The sequence below is a fragment of the Emydura macquarii genome, unplaced genomic scaffold (genome assembly GCF_026122565.2).
Source record: "Emydura macquarii macquarii isolate MOO-44397 ecotype Brisbane River unplaced genomic scaffold, CSIRO-AGI_Emac_v2 contig_1043, whole genome shotgun sequence".
Taxonomy (NCBI): domain Eukaryota; kingdom Metazoa; phylum Chordata; order Testudines; family Chelidae; genus Emydura; species Emydura macquarii.
Genome location: NW_027131180.1, coordinates 20841858 through 20864694, shown reverse-complemented (window position 1 = coordinate 20864694; position 22837 = coordinate 20841858). Strand labels below are relative to the sequence as shown.

The 22837-nt window shown below is 36.9% G+C and overlaps 2 protein-coding genes across 6 annotated transcripts in view; one reads left to right on the top strand and one right to left on the bottom strand.

The window, feature by feature from the left end:
• SIM2 (SIM bHLH transcription factor 2) overlaps positions 1 to 532 on the top strand; it is an 89196-nt gene extending 88664 nt beyond the window's left edge. The window contains exon 11 of the mRNA XM_067545280.1: positions 402 to 532. Within this exon, the coding sequence (XP_067401381.1) occupies positions 402 to 415 (14 nt within the window). The 3' untranslated portion in view covers positions 416 to 532. The remainder of the gene's footprint in view (positions 1 to 401) is intronic.
• The window catches only part of HLCS (holocarboxylase synthetase), a 216539-nt gene that overhangs the window by 11922 nt on the left and 181780 nt on the right, over positions 1 to 22837 (bottom strand). For all 5 annotated transcript variants that reach the window (XM_067545271.1, XM_067545270.1, XM_067545269.1 and 2 more), the window contains exons 7-8: positions 3308 to 3375; positions 2344 to 2504 (exon numbers count right to left, since the gene is read on the bottom strand). In XM_067545271.1, coding sequence (XP_067401372.1) covers positions 2344 to 2504; positions 3308 to 3375 — 229 coding nt within the window. The remainder of the gene's footprint in view (positions 1 to 2343; positions 2505 to 3307; positions 3376 to 22837) is intronic.

Genomic DNA, 22837 nt, shown 5'->3' with positions numbered 1-22837 from the left:
AAAGTGGATTAGGCTAACCCATTGAAAGGCACTTAGTCCAGAATAAGAATGTCTATGTGGAGAGCTAGGGCAAAATAGCTATTGTGTTTTATTTCACACCCTAGCTTGTTCCACACTAACTTCCCATGTAGAGAAGTCCTAAAACCAGACATTTGTACTGCTAAGGAACTGACTGCTTGATATTAGAACAGCAGATAGTTCTACCGTAGTACTAGTTTTCAAGATGAACTGTAATGGTGACATGAGTTTTTTGTCATAATATAATGAGGTAAGATGAGCTGCTGCATAACTACCATTGTTTCGAAAGGATTTACTGTCAGGTATAACATACAATGCATTATTTTGCACTAATTTAGTTGGTTACATGTAGTGATGACACATGTTATTTTTATTTATGTTAGGTACTGGCTCCTGAATCCTGTTCTGAGACAGAAACAAAAGAAATGATATGGTGTATAAGGTTTGTCTGTTTATATTCACAGCATTGACATCTGCAAAAAAAACTTTGAACTGAAATGTCAGATTTTCCCAGTAAGAATCCAGAACTGTGGACAGTAGCTTCAACTGCTGTCTGTTTAAAATTGTGAACACTTAAGACAAACCTCTAAAAATGACTGACTGATAAACTGAGACACATACATTTGATACTTTTGTATGAAAATCCTGGAATAGAGTTTGAGCATAATAAACCACATCAAAAGTATGTTAAGTAATAATAAAGGTCTGATTTACGCAAAAAGATATGGAAATGTAGAGCTAAGACTGAAACCTCATCCATAACTTAGCCCATTGTTCCCAGCTACTGCAGCTCATATGGCACATATGTTCATCCGCCATGTGGAGAGCCCTCCATTACCCTAGGTCCAATGGGGCAATTTAAACATAGATCTTCAGATTTAACTTTGAATTTCCTTGCTTTCATGGATTCAAGTCAGACCCTTAACATCATTTTAATCCATTGTCTGTGTTTAATTTTCTTTCTTTAAAAAACTTCAAAAGGAGTACAGAAATCCTTTCTTTCACTTAGTTCAGGATGATGACAGTCACAACATATTAATTTGATGATCACTGAAATGATGTAATTTAATAGGTCCAACTATGCAGTTAATTCATTCTTAGGAAGTGTGTGTGTTTGTTTCTTACAAGATAAACAACTTCTTGTTTGGTCAGAACAAGCTATTATAAAAAATACAAATGTATACTTGGTAGACTCAACTGTGTGTGTTATTGACACAATTATTCCTTCTGTACTAATATCATCTATTATGTCAATCAAGTTGCTGCTCTTGAAAAGACTCTTTTTTTTTTTAAAAGAATTCATTGAAAAGTAGCTGCTGTATATGACACATTATGGAGAGAGGCACAGAAGCAAAAAAGATTCTTAAACCATTATCACCTTTTCTGCTTTTAGACTCATACTTTAAACAACTAACCCCTCTTCCCCTTTTTATTTTCAATAGTTAAAAATACTGACCTCCCCAGCCAAAGGATTTTTATTGGGCAAATTTCAGTATGGAGCAATTTTTACAGTCAAGTTATGAAGTGCTGAAGTTAGGAGGTTTTAATAGAAGGGCTGACAGACCTTAAACAATAGCAAAGCTATTGCGTGCCACTATAATAAAGTTCATGTGTAAATATATATAAGGCATTTATTTTGAGTAATATAGGAAATGTGCTTTAGTTAACTACTTCTGTAAAATACCAAAGTTTAACAAATAGCAAATATTAGAAAATGATAACATGAAAAAAGAGATATATGAGGTGATGAAGAAGATTGGTTCTTCATTTGAACACTGATGATAGGACATTTGATTCCCTCCTGAGAGCAACAGTCTTAACTTCTTGCTTTAGAAATCAGTTTTCAACCTTCAATAATGGTTGGAAAAAAATCCTTTAAAAGAGACCAAGTGGCCACTGAAATGCACCAACAAAAAAGCATTTATCAGTTTTATTCATTTTTTTCTCACTTTTCCTCAACACTTTCATAACCAAAACAAATGAATCTAACAGTTAGACAAAGCAAAAGGTAAATTAATCTTCATTGTTGGAGTCCAAGTCTCAAATGCTCATCAGATCATAAGTGAAATGAGTTTGCTAGTCTCAATCTATGCAAAAAAAGACACTAACTTCGCAAGCACCAGATCTATTAAAAATACATACAAATAAATCTGAAGGCAAAGTCCATCCGTTCTTTTAATCACTTAGCAACTATACAGTCCAGTATTACTGAAGAGCTAGACTCTATGGTTTCAGTGACAGTCTAGTTATGAAGGTCAGGTTAAAGACTGAACTCAATGAAACGTGAAACTGAAAGGAATATTAAAATGAATTAAAATTAGATACCTGATATCCAGGTATTGATCTCACTGATTCCACCACAGCCAGGGACATCAGATGCTGAATGAAAGGAATTCTCTGTCCAAGCTGGGAACACAAAGGAATGGAAAGATGTAAAGTGGACAGAGCACATCCCACAGGACTGAGCCAGACATTTCCACCACGACCTGAAAAAAATCCAGAACATTGAATAAACAAACACGTAAGACAGAGGAGTTGTGGGTTTTATTTTTGTTTTTACAAAGCTCATATTAATTAATGTAGAAAGCATCATCATAAGAATTTGTTTCTTCACAGATATACCACCTACCTGAAAAAATCTAAAAGGAGGGATCTAAAACTGTTTCAGCTTATTTCAGAGAAAAACCATGTTACATTTCATAGCTATTTTAAAGAATTGGTTTTGTTAATATGCTTTCAGTTAGTCATGTTTATAGAAACTTTATAAAGAAATCAAAAGGGTTGCACATTATATATTTCCAAAAATTCCTTGTTATCTTGTAGATCATATGTTTTTATGAACTTATGTTTTTTTAAATGAACAAGTACTCATGAAAGGTTCCTGGAGATCGAAGCCTTCCATCTATCCACAGAACAGACTCCATGTCAATTCAAGGCCCTGTCCTGCTCCAACGAAGTCAATGGGAGTTTTGGTCCTGGTATTGTTCAGTGCCAACTGTGGTGATGGCAGTTTATGTGATGTGAAAGCCTCTTCAGCAGGAATTTATAACAAAGCCATCAATTCATTCTATGTAAGACACCAAACATCCATGAGATAACTACTTTTGATCTCTTCTAACCTGGGTTGTATTCAAATCAGTAAGAGGGGAAAAAATTGCTATCCAATTATCAATCCCATGAGCTATCCAAAAATACTATTACTGTTTATAATTTATCTACATAACGAACTACATTAATGAATAAATTCAATAAACTATCTTCTTTCTGTTAGTGTTGTAAGGAAACTTACCTTTCCCTTGTGTTTGTCGAACTGCAATTGCTATTAAACCCATTTCCTGAGGCAAATTGAACATCAACCTGCCAATTATGGAAAAAGATTGTCAGCTAGAACAGTCGGTTGTATTCATTAAAATCTACCATCAATGTTTAAATAGAGAATAATATTTTACATCAAATTAAGAACATCATTTTCAGTTATAATTTATTATTAGGTCAAAAGAGCAATGGAAAATCCAAAAAGAGAAGCTAACTGAAAAATGATCAAATGAAATAATACTGAATCGGTAATTTTGGGAAAAAAAGATATAACCATAGTTCATTTAAGGTGCTTCTTTAAACACACATGGCTGTATTTCTTCAATATTTTTCAGGGAAGTGCTTATTCTTTCTAACTGGTGTCACTATCTTCAATAAGTGACAAGTAACAATTCCAGACATTTGTTTCTACTTAGAGTGAATTTTTGTTCATACTCTAGAATATAACAGCAGCAGTTTTTGATTATTTAGAAAACCAATAAGGTGGCAATAAAGCAGTTTAAAGGATACACTATCCCCTGAGAACTAATTATGATTTAACTACAGTAAATAAATCTACACCTTCTGAGAACTCTAGAGAACACTGGCTTGTTTTAGGCTTGTGTTCTGCTGTTAAAATAGTTTCACTTAAAAGAATACTAACTTTCCTCTGGGAATACGTAGAAAGGGCACTCTAACACCACCAACATTAGCTTAAAAAATCTTACTCTGAGAACTGTTTTAAACATATTTCAACTGTGTTATGATCCTTCTTCATTTCATTTTAAGTTTTGGGAAAGAGAGAAATTATTTAACAGGCAGAAAAGATCCAAATGATGTTACCAGTGTTTGGCTAAACAAGATAAATCCAGTAAATAATTTATAGTCTGAAAAATCTCATTTTTAATGCAAATAAAGACTAGTTCATTTAAATTAAAAGTTGTTTTGCTTTGGGTAGTATGTGCCGCACAAATCAGAAACAGGTAAGTGGCATTCAAATTATCTTCTCTGAATTTAGGAAGTAGATTCAAGGACTTCAAAGTCCTCCTGCAACCAAGATAGCGACACTGTTTCGAAAGAGCTAGTAGGTACAAGTGCACCCTCTGCTGCTCACAGGGAATGAACATTATGACAGATAGCTACTAAAGGAGCTATTCATCTTTTTTTTTTTTTAAACTCGAAAAGTAGTATTTTATTAATGGCTGTGGCTAGATAAGGGAGAGGAAATAGAACAAAAATACAGAAAAGTAACCACTCCCTGAAGTCTGAGGACATCTCTACATAATGGTTCACATGACTATCAAAGGAGTAGGTTATTCTACAGGCCAAAAAGAGATTTGTACCATAGAACACTTTTACTAATTACAAATACTTGAACCACAGCTGACAGGAGATTTAACAGGTCCAACAGATGTTTTTGCACATTACTGCAGGAATCAAAGTGAAACATATTCAAAGAGCACTAGCCAGAAGATCTCTTTGCCAGTCCCACTTCCATTTCACATGAAATACAGCTTGAGAATTGTTTCTCTTGGACACTATGAATTGCTTATTCAGACTTTGATTACCTATCTACAGTCAACCTTTAATATTGAAGTACACCCTTCCTTGTGTTGGGAGCTAGTAGCAAAATCCTGAGAGGTTCTTTGTACTCATCTGGCTTTAATATTGACTTCTAGGAATCCTATTTTAGAGACTCTTAGCATCACTTCAGCTACAATACTGAATTCATGGCCCTCCAACAAGGACATTCATTTAAATTTGGAAATAGGTGTAAGGACAGATTACAAATTTTGTTGAAACAAACTTGTTTGTGACTTCTCTGTTCATATGATCTAAGTTCTTTCAATAATAGGCAAACAATAGGTAGTAGTCATGTTACAGCTATGGGGGTAAAATATCAGGGAATGAAAAAAGTTAGTTCTGAAACCAAACACAGGCCTCTAAAACAAAGAGATATGATTAAGGGAACACATGCATGGAGCTGTTAGAGGTTTGGCAGCAGTTAACAAGGCTGAGTTTGAGAAGAGTGAGATTGTACTGTTTAAGGCCAAGAGGAAATTCTGTAAGGAGGGACACAACATGGGGAAGTTGCTAATACCTAGGCTGAGACAACTGGAGGCAGACAGATTTATTTCTGCTATCTGAGATAGCCCTGGGGGCATTGCTACACAGCTCCAAGGCAACAATAAAATGCTTCTGAACTTAATAAATTGTGTTGGAATTTTTTTTTTGGGGGGTGGAGGGGGCGGGCAGAGGGTGGTGGTTTTGTTTCTGGAAAAGTTGTTTGAATTTTCTTTACTAGAAAGAAGTAATTGTAGATGGATTTACATTCTTAGCTATTGATGTTCCCACAGAAGAAATAAATGATTATATTCGTGACCATTTAGATTGAAGGAGAAAAAGAGGTTTAATCAATGGTGTAATGTGATGTGATGAAGTTATCTCATATTTTCATATCCTTTTATTTCACTTGCCCTTCATTTTTTCATAAAGTTCTGTAATTTGGCATCTCATTGTTGCACAATAAATTAAGACAGAAGACCTCACTGATGAATCCAGAAGATGGAACCATTCAAAATAAATTTACTCAATTGGTTGGATAAAGAAAAGCATTTATATATTAATATGGAAAAAAATGCTTCAATTTAATTTCAAATTTTCTTCAGCACCATGAAATTTTTTGTGGTATTTGATGAACTGTGAACTGGGCATTTCTGGTGTTTAAAGCAGCTCAATTATAAACGGTAATATGCTAGCACATTAATAATTTTTCGCAAAATAATTTATAGTCTATGTTGTCAAGAGTAGTAAACAATACTTAAATGGTTCATAGAAATAAAAGGGCCAAAGAACCATCAGTCCCCACATCTAGCCAATGCAATGGATTTTCTTTATATAGCAACATAAAATGGGAATTGAAACCACAAAAACTACTTTTGAATAATGTTAACTGCCTGACAACAATAAATTTCATTGATGTTGTGGGTTTAAGGTTGAAACTCTCATTAATGCACCCTGCTGTGTTACAGTATTGTAGAAGTATTACAAAAGGCAACATTACATTCCAGATGTTTAAATACCTGGGCACAACTACATAGGTTATATACAGATTTCTACCATTAACTCTGAATGTCTTTGTTCTGGGCTGGGGGAAGGGTGGGGTTTAAAAAAAAAACCCTTCAAGTTGCTTGATTATACTTACCATGATTTCATTTACAGAGAATGCCATAAAATTGGAGAAACAGTCTTAGAACAAGGACATAATATTTTTTTAGTCAAATTGAAAAAAAGACATGCCACTTGATCCAGGTCTTCTATGATATTTCAGACAAGGAGGGGACCTGCCAACTCTCTCTTCCATTTTTATTACTTAATAACCATAGTCATAGTCCATTATACCCTTTCTGGAAATTAGCAATATACATATTGGCATGTTTTAATATATTCACATATTTCATTATACTGCCTGATACCGTATGTGTAATCCATTTCCTTAATTTAGGTAATGGCAGTTTGAGCGGGATACTTTTCTAAAGAATAAATTGTATTGAAACAAAACCTTCCTTTTTGATAGAGTTTAAAATATTTACAATAGCTACAAAGGCCTATACGACCATACTAAAGAGATAAGTCAATCAAGAATCCTAATGCACTGACAGAAATGCTCAGATGCTACTACATAGTACAATTTACGGTTTTATAAGTCAGGCTTTCCCCAGGACCCCCTGGGAAGACAAATTATCAGTTCTTAAAATGCATTACTGACAAGACCGTTGCTTCTAATTGACAGCTCTACTGACATTTCCATTCTAATTCTTAGTTCTTATAATTATAAAAATCCCCTCCATAGCAGAATTCAGCATAACATCGTTTTGTTGCATGCTAACAATAAGTCCTAACACTTCTACGAAGAGGGATTGTTTTGCCTTTTTCAAATGATAAAATAATAGATTATTCATCAAATAAGTAAATTGTCTGAGCATGCACACAATTCAATTAAGTTAAAAAAATGTCATCTCTCTTTCCCCAAAAAAATCCACATTAAAGCTAGCTATGGATCTAGTTTAAACCCCCATAAAAACCAGGAAATTCAGACTCAAGGCTAACGTGTGTCAAATCATTAAGTCACTTTGCTACAGATCCACTCAGAGTTTTCTCCTGTGTACTGCCTACCATTCACAACATGCTAAAGAACTCTTTACCTCATTCCCAAGTTGTTAAGGTTCTGCAGGTTTTCTATTTGTTTTTCTAACCAACCTTAAAATATACTAATAAAATGATGAGTTTCCCTATGGGAACACAAAAGCATCTTTGTGACAAGAACAGTTTTCAAGTTAACAACTCCTTCCACTGAATGAAAAAGCTCATCTTTAACAACATATTCCACTGGACTTTCTAAACATACCATTACTCTTTATTTTCACAGCATAATTACATGGAAAAGGCCTATAATCCAAGCTACTTTTGGAGAACCATTTATTTCTACATGCTGCAGACTGCTTGAAATGGTTGATTCTTTAGTGCAGTGCTTGCAACACAATCAGAGTCATTCTACCCTACCAGTCATTAATATATGTGTTGGAGCTCATCATGATACAGTACCAGTAAATAGTTCTTTTATTGTAGAAATCCAAGCAGCTTTCACATTATAGTCTTTTCCCATGATAGCATTAGTACACAAAGTGATCATTTAAAGTAATAGTCTCTCTTAACTCTCCAGATATATATATATATATATATATATATATATATATAAGTCCTGCTTTTCTTTTCTTTTTTTTTTTTTTTTTTTTAAGAAGTGATGAAGGTGTTCCAGACTTCTGTAGATTTACAAAAAAACCCTGGAATTTTATGCTGCTACTCTTTCCTACCCTGCTATAAACATTTATTGTACAAGGAAGAATCTACCATATTAAGGTCATCATATTTTTCCTGACCTGTGTCTGCTGACGCTGTGAATAAAATTGGGCTAGCAAGGTTGTTTTATAGCTGTGGTTTTCAACCTTTTTTTATTTGCAGACCCCTAAAAAATTTCCAGTAGAGGTGTGGACCCCTTTGGAAATCTTGGACATAGTTTGCAGACTCCCAGTTACACACTCTTTGGCCAGTTGTCAGGGAGAAAAAAATCGTGCTAGCAACAAGACTGTCAACTTTACAGTCTAATTCTGTAAACAAGTGGTTATCAATCTATTTATCATTGTGGGCTGCATATGCAGCTCACCATGTGTTATGTGGGCTGCAGCCATGCAATATATAATATACACTACCTATATATCACTTAACATCATTGTAAGTTACTTAAAAACTAGCCCAAAAGTAGTCCAATCTATTGAAATTAAGGGTTTTTCCTGTTAACGCATTGGTCTATACAGGTATGGCTGAGTGGGTGTGCATGTGTATGAGAACGAGCGAGTGTGTGTAGGTGAAAGTTGTGTGAAACAGATGGGATGTGTGTGTGAGTCACGGGAGACAGACTTTACCGGTGCCCATGACATATATAACTGGGTGGGAGGAGGAAGGGAATCAGTGAGGTGCCGTCCGGGTCAGAAAGCGTCACTGCTGCAAAGGGCATTACAGCCCTGTAGCAGTGATTGCACGGAATGGGGAGAGGGACAGGGCTCCTCCCGACTCTGCCTGCTGTAACTGCCCAGTCACCTGCTCCCAGATAGTCAGGGGCTGGGTGACCCCACCCACTGAGCCATGGGGAACCCTACCTGGAAAGCAGTCTATGGGACAAATTTCCAACCTCCATCTGTTCTCGTTCCAGAGACAGGATTTACAGGGCAGCCTCCTGTTCTGGCTGTGAGCTCTGGGTCTGGAAATGGCCAGCAGGCAGGTTGGGGAAGAGGGCGTGCATCAGCCTGGAGCATGCTCATCCCCTCTTAGAGGTGACACGTAGCTGTGGCTAGTGAGGGGGGCACATCCCCCTCAGTTCTCCAGATACCTCTGGCGCGGATGCCCAGCAGTGAGGAAGCAGCACTCCCCTTGGCGGCGGCACTCCAGTCACCCTCTTCTTTTCCCCCTGCCCAGTCTCCCTAACCCCTTCCTCTCCACACTGTCCCCTGCCCCATACCCCTCCACCAGACTCCTCCCCCTTGCCCCATTCGCCCATATCTCTTCCTTCCCCCCACCCTGTCCCTCATGGGCACTCACTGTTGTACAGGAACAGGACACAGCACACCTAGAAGAGTACAATGATGGGGACTAGGACCAGGAGGCAGCATCCCAGAGCTGCCAACCTCAGCTGGGGAGATGAGCTGAGTAAGTCTCCTCCTTCCACAGGTTGAGCAGACCAAGCCTTGCTCAGTGCTCACCTCCCCATGCCCTTTTCAACTGGTTTCTTGGCAACCCTAAAACATAGTGTCCCCCTGCAGCGCAGGGAGGGACAAAGCAGCAGGCTGCCAGCTGCCTGCCAACTGAGTTCCTCCCCTGCCACATAGGGCTGCTTTGCCTTCCCTGCTGGAAGGGAGTGCTTCAGCAGGGCTCCTTGGCACTGTTTCACCCTCAGCTGGCCCCAATCCCTGCTGGGACCCAGAAGTGGCAAACTTTTGAATGTTTTTTTTTAACCACACAGCTGGGCCACAGCTGTGCGCTAATTGGGCTGCAAGCAGCCCAGGGGATGAGAACTACTTCTATAAACATCTATTAATAGATATAATGCTATCATGAGGAGGACGAAGTCAATGCGGCTAAACACTGTAGTGAACACTTCACTTGAAGTGTTTTGAAGACTGGGCCCACAGACTGGACAGCGGATAACATTGCTACTCTTGGTACTTCAGCAACAAATATGGCACTTATTTTTGTGCTCTCTCTGCACTTTTCAGTAGTTAAGTTTCTTGTCTTTATTCGACTTTTATACAAGATATTTTATAATTAATTCTTTGTATATGTTTATAGACTTTTCTTAAAAAAAGAAAGAAAATTTAAAAACACAGTACCACATAGCCAAAGGTGTCAGGAAACATACTCAAATAAGAAGGGACTCCAAAAAACGAGTTTGCCAACAAAATGCCAGTGAAATTTGAAACCTGGGTTCAGACACACTGGTAAAGTTCCAAAACTCAAAACTTAAAGAACTTCTTTATTCAGTAAATCAGCTTTTCTGTGAATATCATCAAGACCACAAAGTTATAGTAAAGAAGGGAGTTTCCAAGGGAGATGTGAGGGGAAGTTAGGATTTAAGTTGTTTAAATTTAATTTAAAAAACCTATTCTGAACCATTTAATTTTTCCTTCAAAAAAGTAATCTTTTAAATTCATGACCTTTCTTTACTTGGAAAAAATACTCAAAGCATTATGAAAAACTAACAAAAAAAATGGAAATGAAATGGATTTCATTAAAAATGAAGTCCAGTGCCAAGGTTTAACAAACAAAGTAGTTATTGGGATGCAATAAAACAAATTTATCACAACAAAATAAGAGTGGTATCTTCAGAAGTGAACTAGGGAGTTATAAATATATTGATCAAGAACAGATCTAACTGCTCTTGCTCAGAGTAAAACATTGCATGGTTGCTGTAAAATAATTAAAATATACACAATGCAATCTGTAGCCACATCACGTTGAGCTACAATTTCATCATGCTTCACACACTAAGCAGAATCAAGCCCAGCCAATGTCAGGAAGAGAGACACGCAAAGATAATATCTCAGATACTATAGGAGGTAGTGCTGGTGATTCAGTAGGTGGCATGCTCTCTTCCAATTTAATATGGAATCCACTAACTTATTCTGATGTTAGGAAACTCAAGCATTCTGATCTCAAAGAACCAACTCTGAGTTAGAACTGAATGCACTGAACTCATACAACACTGTCAGCTGTCATCTTTCAGATGGGATAATAAGCAAGGCACTTTTTGCAAGCACAGAGGTTTTAGCCCTAGTGTCCTCACCAAATTGCAATTTGGGTAATTACATTTTGCATATCACAATTTCTCTTCAGTCTCTGTTTCCTGTCCTAAACTGTTGTGTGCAGTTAACTAGTTGCCATGTTCCACAAAGAGGCTGTGTTTCAGCACTGGGTGAAATAATTCCTGTCAAGCACTTTGGGATAATTGTGAACAAGAGACACTATATAAACAATTTATATTAAAATAAAATATATATAAAAACAAGCTGCCATCCAGGTGTAATTCATAAAGCGCAAAAAAGCTGAAAATGGCTGAGAATTTAAAAATTGGAAAGTAACAGACTACAAATCCCAATGATTACTGAACTGGTGACATTCTAACAAAAAGAGCTCTTAATCATGCTTGTAGCTGTTTGCATCGGTTCACACTGACTCAGATATAGCTTTCAGAGTGACAATCCTAGAATCTTATAGAGATAAGGGTGGAATATATCTTTCTGAACAAAGAGGAAATGTATTATTTATTTTCAAGTACAAAATTACAAGATAACCTCTGTGTCAGGTTGTCATGACAAACTTGCAAGTTAAAGTTCCTTTTAAAGTATTTAAGTGGAAATCCATTATTTATTAAGCACCACACCTCTTAAATGTCTCAAAATAAGGTACATCACTCACTTTAATCCCTGTGTTACCTATGTTCCACATAAACTTGGTTTCCCATCACCTTCATTGTTGAAAATTATTTATATTAGACAAAGAACAATAACACTAAGACTACAGAAAGTAATTTACACTAAAGAAAAGAATCCCACAGCATTTTAACTTTCCTGCATCATTAATTCTGCATCCTTCATTTTGGGTCTTTATGAAACATTGTGTCCCAAATTTGAGCGTTGACAGGTCTGTTAAGTGCTGCTGATGTGCTTGGTGCCATACACCTAATAGTGTACTAGGTTTCCATTCTCTTCATTCTCATGTTTTTTAAATAATATTTTCACTGTTTTCTCCCTGACTAAAGACCTATAGAACAATTTTCCTGTTATGATTGTAAAAACAAGAGATAACATCCTATATAACTTGGTATTTGTTTTGGACTTTGCAATGGTTATCTATCTGGATGACTTATCAAGTACTTTCGTATACTCTCTGTAAAAGGTTTTTAACTAAGAAAGCAATCAACTGAGCTTTCATCTAATTTCTCAGTTATCTGCACTCCTGTTGGGCTACAGCATATATATTTAATACAAAAACTTGCATCTACCTCCCATCTGGTGTCAATACTTTATGCAGTGTTTCTCAGATTACTTTAGCCTATTTGTGCATTTCAATTTTTCAGACAGAGATAGGGTTTTGAGTTAAATATATGCTCAGATGAAATATAAAAGTGTGGAAAAAACATAGCACCTAAAAACACATGAAGGCTTGAATGGTGAAAAGCTTAATTTTTTCCATAGCAACCTATGGATGTGAACTCTGGGAAACCAATGCTGCTGACATGAGAAAAATTGAAGCTTTCAAGCTGTAATACTGGTGAAGACTCAAGCGTATCTCCTGGATGGAAAAAAAGGCTAATGCTTATGTCTGAAATATTACTGAAGAGAAGCGGACTCTGTTGGCGGAAATCAACAGGCACAAATTTACATACTTTGATTACATCAGGTGTAAAGATGGAAATAACCTTGAGAAAGTTATCATGGAAGGAACGGTGGCAGGTCATTGTAGTAGGCAACAACAAGTAAGCAGATGGATAAATGATATGTAGCAGATCACTGGGAGGTCAGCAGCTGAGTGTGCGAAGTTCCCAAAGGATTTAGAATGCTCCCAAAAATTCTATGATGTTACTCAGTATTCAGAAATTAATAAATGGACTTTCTATACATTTATATAGTACCAAAAGTGTGAGTGAGTCTAACATTAAGTTAAAACACTTTAAACCCATACAAAGAATTTCTTTTATTCCTGCACACTTGTTCAAATGTGGTGTACTGGACAATGTATGCTAGCAGATTGGAAATCAGGTGGAAAACCTAACATTATTTGGCAATACACCAATATTAGAAATTTTTGGTTAGGTGTCATAAATGTTATAGAACTAGGAAGGATTCATAAATTACCAGATGAATCTCAACTATAATAGCTACATTTCTTTTTTTGCCATAAAGTACACTGGATTACAAGTAGTGTTTTGTTTTCTTTTTTAAACTGATTGTAATTGTCCTTAGCTGTGGAAAGAGACTGATTTTTTTAAAAGAAAAGTTCTTGAGTAAAATCCTGGCTCTGCAGAAGTTCATTGCAAAATTCCCATTGACTTCAACAAGGGATTTCATTCCTTCACTGTTAAGAGAGTTACATGTGGCACAGTAGAAATTGCTCCCTCTGAGCATGTTATTTATAAAATTAATGCATAGCAGAATAATTTTATGTAATATGGGAATAATTTCTCTCTTATCTAAAGAAAAACAGATTTACAAGTGAGAAATACATCAGATTGCTATGGAGTAGAAGAGCACAAGCAACTTAGCTCACAGAATTTTTCCTTTATCATCATCATCATTTGTAAAGTATGTATTATTTGTCCACTGTGGATATTATTATTATAAAATGCTAACGCTGATTGGGAATTTTCCATGGAAATTATTTTTTTCAACAAAAAATGCAGTTGGTTTTGTAGAAAACTTTTGATTTTCTAATAGGAAAATCTAAACTAAGTATTTCATTTTGGGTTGGCTCAATCTGCTCAAAACATTTTGGTTTGTTGAACTGAACCAAAACCTTTTGTTTTAAGTTAGTTCAACGTTAAACTGCATTTGCCTATGGTGTTGCACTGCCTCATGGAAGTTGTAGATCAGGTGCCCAACACTTAAATTCTCCTTTATGGGCTGTGCTTCTTCACAATTCTACATCTTCTATGATGCAATGTTGTCTCTTCTTTGGCCAAGCCATGTGACACATCATGGGAGTCACATAACTGCAGGTGCAACAGCGGAGCTCTAGTCTCACCATGGAACCCTGCTCAAGAGAAAAGTGGAAGCGAAGAACAACTGAATTAAAACTCCTATAAGGCATCATGGTATCACAGGGACATGAAGTTTTACATTGAACTGACTTGAAATAAAATATTTTGATTTGGTACAACAAACCAAAATGAACTATTTTAATTCAGGAATATTGAAATGCTATGTTTTGCCATTTCTAAACAGAAAATGTTTCAGAATTTTTTATTCTGAAAAAATTTTGATATTTCAGTTTTCTTCTTGAATTGGGAGTGTGATAGGGCGAAGACAGAAGGCAGCAGAAGAGTAGTGGATGGGAGATATGTGAGCACCAGAATGCTCCGAGCCCAGTTCCCTGCTGACTAACTCAGAGCCACTGGGGGGCAATTAGGAGCAGCTGAGGCTGATTAAGGACCAGCCAGGTGCTCCATAAAAGCCCTCTGCTCCAAACAGTCAGGGCACGAGTGCGAGCGCAGTGCAGCGGACTGGAGAGCAGAGTTCTGGTGTGGAACGGACAGGAGGAAGGTACTGGCTCAAGAAGCCAAAAGGACTGAAGGAGGGGGAAAATTAGCCCAGGGGAAGAGTGTGCGGCTGGGAAATGCAGTACCAGCAGCACATAGCTGCTTCTCAAAGGGCCCCTGGGCTGGGACCTGGAGAAGCAGGTGGGCCTGGGTCCCTACCCCCTCCCCTGGGCAGATGGGGTGATGGGCAACTTCCGGCCCACTACAAACAAGAAAGCGCGAGACTCACTAAGGGGAAGCCGGCCATCTGTCACAGGAGGAAAACTAATGTTAAAATGTCAGAATTTCCCATGCGCAGAAATTTCACTTTTCATTCAGCTCTAATAAATACATTTGAGTAAGAAAACAAAAAGATACAAATCTAGAAAAAAATACCTTGGTTTTGATACAATTATCTTTTCTTTTTAAATAAAAAATGAAAACAGCCCAATGCACCCAATTCTACATCCATGTCCCTTCCTCATAACTAGGAAAAAATGTCCTCAATAAGTACAACAGTCTCATGTTAGCTGCTAACCCGTAGTACCAATAGAAAAACATGATTTCCAACTTCAGAATTAAAGCATACAGCACTTCTCTCTTGCAAGAGCTAACGCCCAAACATGTAAAAATAAAGAAATGTTAATTTTTTTTAAAAACTGTGTAAAAGATTTTTAACACCCTGATATTAGATTGTGCCAACTTGAAAGCAGACTCCAAGCATTAAACTCATGGTCAATTAAGTTGGTACTTCAAGATAAGGAAGTTACCCTGGAGAGCAGTCCACGCCCTTTGATTATTTTGTTGCAACAGTGAGCCAAGGGAGCAGTAAGAGGAGGACTCTCATGGGATAGTCTTGGTATCTGTAATAGGCTCTTGAGTTGCCCAGCTGGGACACAGTGCAGTTGATATAGCATGCAAGGGAGAAGAGCACCCATTCCTTCTCTGCCCTCCACCACAGTTCCCACTCTCTCCTCCCCCCTTTCTGGTTACTGGTGGAGGATTTTATTGAATTCATAGTTTGTTTTGGTTTGAAGTTTGCATTCTGGATTTCAACAGGACACTGTGGTTCCAGAATACAACTTCTAGAGGTCAGTTGGCAACAAAGTTTGACTGGGATAGATACTAGTTTGATGTCTGGTTCTCCCAAAACCAAAGAAACTGGGGGTGATTTTGGAGAAGTTTACTTCATCAAACATAAGATGCTTATCTTTCACTTTCAAGCAGGGTGGATTGATTTAAATCAAGGCTATTTAAATCACCAAGAGAAAATCACTGATTTAAATCAAGTTTCCTACTGATAGTACTTCACATATTTCTTAAACAATGGTGCAAATTTGACCACTAAAACATATTAATTTATTACAACTCAATACAGCATTTTACAACATCTAGGAGGGTATACTTTGTGTAATTTTTTAGATAACTTGATTTTTATTAATTTAGGAAATAGTACATAATACTCATTACCTGTGTCAAGCTGCAGATGCAGCAGCAGTACATTAGGAATGGTAAGAACTAAATCTCACACACAATCACAATAGCACTTATATTTTATTAAACTAAATCTTAAATGTTACATAAATGTTTCACATTTGCAATTGCAAGAGTCTCCTGAGTTACCGGCTGACGGCTGTCCTAAAACTTTTTTTTTAATTTTCAAATTTTATTAACTCTAATAGATAAGTCATCACAACACTAAACGTACGCTGTCCTTAAAACTTCTACAACTAGCTCTCATCTTCCCTACTCCCACTGTCATTTTATTCACAGACAAACAGAAATGCGAGTTTTCCTGCTTTTTCAAGTCCCAGTCAATTTCTTAGATTTGAGTGAATAATACCAATTACCGAACAACGAAAACATTCTCTCTGTCCCTGCAGAGGAAGCTACTGCTGTGAAAAGTTGGCTTAGCAACTGGAGGAACTCTTTTTCAAGCTGCCTGGCTAATAATTTCCACAAATTCAGGGGATTGACTTTGTTCAAAACATCATCAGTAAACATGTACTGTTTAAATGGTTCTGCTCCAGCCCTGAAATTTCTTATGACTGGCATAACTGCGGAGTGATTTTGAGATGCCCTTGCCATGGCAGCAGCATCTTCTTCAGAAGTTAGGTATCTACCTTTATATCAATGTCTGCTTTCCCAGGTGGACTGTACCCTGGTCGTAAGGACTCAACTATGTCAATGAAGAGTTTATTGTTAACAATACAAAAAGGAGTATTTGTAGCATAAATGAACCGAACAATCTTTTCATCTATGGTGTCTTGTTGCTATTTACTGGTCCTTACTACAAACCCATCCATGGTGGTGGTTTTACTGGATGATTGAAATCTTTTGCTTGCTACTGAAACTTTGTTGTCTGAAATACGTTTAGTTGCAGCACTGCTGCCAAAAGGACCAAGGGATAACTCTGAAGTTGCTACAGATAGACAGTCAGTCAAAGTCTCTTATGCTTAAATGGGATCCTGAAACAAAATTCAAAAATTATTTTGAATAGTCGTTCTTCTCAGTTCTTCTCACTCTATTATTCAGTTAATCATTTAAATTTTTTTTCAGCAAGGATGCAGATCCAATTCCAAATTATCAAAAAAGCTATGACTGACTACACTTAGAGTGCACTTAATTTTGGAGTAAGCCCCATAGAACTCACTGGCACTTCTGTTTTTTGAGGAAACAAGTACAGGATGGGGTTCCCTTGGGAAAGCTGAGTTATGCTGAAGTAAAATAGGGAATAGACTTATGGCATCACCATTATGGTCTCCGGCCATGATGTTCCAAAATAAGAGGCATGTATTATGTAATATAAAATAAGAAAATGACACCCAGTGGCAACTGGCAACTCTAGATTTCTCTTACTGCAGCTTTCTGTACTGTATACTTGGGGGATAGATTCTAAACCGAGTTATCTAATTAAACAAGCCATAAGGATTAGCGAAGCTAAACTTTTTTTTCTAGAAACATCCAACGTAGAAAACAGCTTGGGAATTTACTTGTTAAATCACAGTTATGCTAAAAGGCAGAGAGAGAGTCTTGAGGAATGATGCATTGCAAAATGAATTATTTAAGTTACTAACCAGTTGATCCACATTGTTCTTCAGACATATCCACATCTTCATCCACATCATTTTTTCCCAATATGCAGTTTTCATTATGATGTTTCATTCTTGCAGCTAGGCCCTGCATCTCCTTCTTGCACTGCTTACACTTGACATGTTTTCCTTTTTTTACCCAGGGAAGGAATTTCTTCAAAATATTCCCAAATAGGTCTCTCTTATGCCCAGAAGCTATGACAGTTTTTCTGTGGCAAAAGTGTGGAGGAATATAGGAAGCTGTGTGTGTACTGAATAATGTCTTCCCTTTTACTTTCCAGTCCACTCCACTGTTCCTTTCTACTCTGCCTCCATCCTTTGTCTCTCTGTTTTTAAGACAGTGTCTTAACTAACCCCTCTGCCTTGCTTGGCCCAACTCCACCACCATATAAGCACAGAACAACAACAATCCTATTCAGCCTATGTCTTTCTTTGCACATGTGACTTTAGTCTGCAGAGAAACAGAAACTGAAACAGCAACTGAAAGCCTGGAACTTTCAAGAAGCAAGAGTTGGTAGTTAGGCTGGAAAGACTAGAGCCATTAATTCATTTTTCTGTAAGTGTAGGTTTAGCATGTTTGTGATGAGGTTTAATTGTAACTGTTATTTTTTAAATGAGAGAGAAATGTAGTATTAAAAATATTAAAAAAACCCGATTTAAATTAAAAAAATTTAATTTTTAAAAGAAAATCATTGATTTTTATGCACCCTGCTTTCAAGACCCTTCTAAGCCTAGCCCCACTCTAGCTATCATCGTTCATTCGCTATTGAGATGTTGACTCCCACCTCCACTCAGCCCATGACGACTGCCTCTATTGCCCATTTATTCAATTTTCAAACAAGCACACTCATGCTTTCTCCCGTGTTGTCACTCATATTTGAAAGGTTCCCATAAACACAAAATCATAGAAATGTAGGACTGGACTAGGTCCTACAATAGGTCATCTAGTCCAGTCCCTTGCATTGAGGCAGGACTAAATATTATTGAGACCATCCCTGACAGATCTTTGTTCACATCCATAAAATGATCTTGTTCTCCTCCTTCGAACTCACTATTGCTGTGAAAAAGCTTAACAATGGTTAGGTCACTGGTGTGCTGAGACCACTGCTCATCCCAGTGACCAATCTTATCTCATTGTTTCCCTGTACTCCCCCATCAGTCAGTTTGTCTCCATCTGCTGTCTCTTACTTTATACTCAAATTTAAGATCTTTAGAGCAGGGACCAACTTTTCATTTTGGATTTTACAACATCTAGCACAATGGGGTCCTGGTCCAAGACTAGACTTTCTAAGCACTACAGTAATAATGATAATCACATAATGGGATTGGATCCTGCTGCTTTTAGGCTGATTAGGTGAAATGTAGATGAAACAATACAACATTCAGACTATAACAATGGTAGATCTTTGCAGCCCAGCCACTATGGGGAAATATCACTGACTCATACACACAAAACACATATACACTGCAAGTGGGAAAACTACCAATGATGTCAGTGGAGCAGGCCCTAAATGTACAGAAGAACTAAATATATTCCAAGACCAAGGAATGAGTCAACTATCATTAAAGCAAGAATACACAGGGTTCCTGAAATTCTAATGGTATTCTCCAGGTACAGAGAGTACACTGCTGTATATATGAAGTTGGATAGAGTTACATTAATTCCTTGGCTGTATATCAGAACATAACCAAAGACTTAATCAGAGTGACATAACAGGCAAGCTGCATTATATGCAGCGAGTGACAGAACTGGGACACTCACTCAGAAATCAAATGCAGACATGATCAAACAGATCTTTGTCAACATACACTAACTCTCTAGTGGTACTTTTTGCTCTACTTCTACACAAACCCTTGAAAACTGACATGCATAATGACACAAAGCCATGTACAACAATTGGATCTTAATTTGAAATGGAGACAACAATGCGTACTAAAAGTGCAACAACCAGGAAATTTTCTGTTTTATCACCAATAAAAAATGAAGATAGAGATATTTAAAAAGTTTCTTCATAAAACAAAACGTGCCATATCCACTAAGATAATGGGCACACTGTGACTATCACTCTACGAAATGTAGCCAACTGTAATATTCTTATTTAAACAAAAACAAGGGTATGTCAGTGTGGTTGTATAGCTGTATGCACATTCACACACTTGTACATTTTGGATGTACATAACAGGTAATTTATCCATGTCATGGAACCATAGCTTATCTACCCTACAACATATATACATACAAATATCAATGCATGAAAGTAAAAAGATTAAAAATAGATCACAAGAATAATACAACTAAGGTTATTTTCAGAAATTACTTATTTCACATGCTGAAACTTTCATTAAGGTATTCTTAAATTCAGTTAGAGAGGAGTGTGACCCTCCTCACAACATCCCAATGCAAGACAACAACAGGGTCATTGGTACCTGGCATTCAACTCATTAATGTCATAACTTGTATCTAGAAGGTGTTATGTAAGATATCAATAGAAAACTAATAACATATTGATCCTTAATATTATTGCATGGTATATGAACAGAGGACAAACTCAAAATTAGAGACACTGGAAATTGTTATCAGACTCTGTCTGCCAGGCAGGACTAAAGTTACCTCAGCCTAGACAAAAGAATATGGTTCCGCCACCTGAAAGGTATTTCCAAGGTTCATTAAAAGACAATGGGAATGCAAATTTGTATAAAAAATAATCGAGACCATGAAGCCTAAAAAGGGAGGAGAAAACCATTCAGCATTCCAGCAGAGGGAAGAGACTGAAAGAAACAGATGAATTTTAGCAAACACCAGCAGAAGAAACCAGCATGGAACTTCCTTCCCCATCTGACTCTGTTACTTTCCTCATCATTTGAATTAACTTTATTTTGGGGAGAAATCTTCCAAAAAAATCAATTTCAAAGGTTCACTGGACTATAAAAGAAAGGGGCAAAGAACTCCAAGTTATCTTTTCACCTAAAACGACAAAGAACCGAACACTTTGAACTTTGTGGGAGAGGGGTTGGTCAGCCATCTTGCCGGAATGTAGTGTGATGAGAATCTTACCTTGAGCCAAGATTGTAGTTTTGTTAATTCTCAATCTCTAGATATTATTTTTCACTTTAATTTGTTTGTAACCATTTCTGACTCTATCCTTTATACTTGAACTCACTTAAAATTCTCTCCTTTGATTAATAAATGTGTTTTACTTTTAATCTAAACAACCCAGTGCTGTACTTGATTTAAAGTGAATGTTAACTCCAGTTAATGTGGCAAGCTGATGGGTATTGTATCTTTAAAAGAACAAATGGACCTTAAAATCTCTCTGAATAGTCCAGGAGACGGCTGGACATTCTAGAACACAGGGCTTTGGGGAAATTCGGGACTTGGGAGTGTTGGAGTCATTCTGCCAGATGTCACCAAGCCTGGTGGAGACCAGATTGTAACAGTGGTGTAACAAGCAGGCTGCTGGAATCCTGGAATCAGAATTGCTGAGTCAGAGCTGCTTAACACATAGACAAAAGGGCTTCAGCAGCAGACCATTTTAGGAACTCAGAATTACAGGGAAGGAGAAACACAACCCCACACTGGTCTGGATTGCACCCCAGAATGTGACAAGAGGTTATAAAATCAAAAGGCTCCGAAACTATTAAAAGGATACTGACGTTATATTTCATTTTTATTTTTTGTTGTAATGTTATGAGTTCAGTGCTCAAGAGAATTGCCAGACAGCGATATGGAGACAGATTCCTCTTCCTGTCTCTAGAAGGTTTACAGCATGGGCAGCCACAGCATAAGTCCTCTGACAAACCACTGCTCCCCCAGTGTGCTCAATCTCTGGTGAATGGTGAAGGTCACAGAAATAACGTGGTTCAGTGTGCGTGTCCTTTCATAATCCTTGAATTCTGAGATTGCCAGTCAATGAGTGTAACCGTTGATAGTTTTTGTGATGAGAACATCTGCCTTCTAGATCAGATTAAGTATTTTACACATACCAAATAACTCTCAGATGGTAACAATTTCTTGTCAGTACAAATCTGGGCTGTATTCAGACCAATGACCTAGGTCAAAGGCTCCATATCCCGTTACCAATGGAACTCATTTTTTTCCAAATCATTTTTGCACCCTACCACAGCAATTCTTTGGAAACTAGAGGCCAAACTATGTTTGTTTACTTACCTTCTCCCTATAACACATGCATGTTGATTTATTATTGTAGAGTTAACTGATTTTTGTTGTGTTCTTGAGGTTTTATGGGTGTATTTTTCCCTTACAGAAAAATAATTGAATTTTAGAAGGATTACACAATATGAACTATGAAACAGAGCAGAAGGGAAAATTCAGTCGAATTTAGAGGCTATCAATCTTGAAAGTGTCCTAAACATGCTCAATCCACAGGTTCATTAAGCAAAGCTCCTTAGTAATAGGATATTTTCCTGGTAGAACATTAATTGGGAGCTATGCATCTACACACACTAAATATAGAAAATCTGCTTTTGCACATGTATATACATCAATAGACATGAACCACATCCTGCCTATACATTCCATGTTACAAACAACTGAACTATGTTGTTTGACAGTCAAAATTAAATTCGCACCCATATTTACCTATTAACTTAGCAATCAGACAAGTCCTCATCAGTGTGAAGTCAATTATTAAAACAGCTTTTTAGTACAAAATGTCTGATAAGCAGATTAAGCTGCATTAAATGGAAGTTAAAATATTAAAGACATTTTAAAAAGTAATATATAAAGTATACAAAGTGGCCTGCTGTATAAACAGATTATGAGGTGGTAAAGAAAGAGTAATTTAACCCTGGGTGAAACATTTCCAGACATTACTTGTCATTATTCTTGTGAATGGCTAATTTTTATTTTATTTTTTTGCTCATGCCACTAAAGTTAATATTCTGATTATGTTTATATTTAACAGAGTGAATGTATAGAAAGGTTTGGACTGTCTGAAAAGTAAAGGGGGTAAAGTAGCCAGGCAGGCACGTTTATTAATGTAGCTGCTTACCATACCTGGACTAAATTCTTTCTTATGCTTTCATTTGTCTCTCAAGCCACTGAAAAAGCTATCTGTAGGACAGT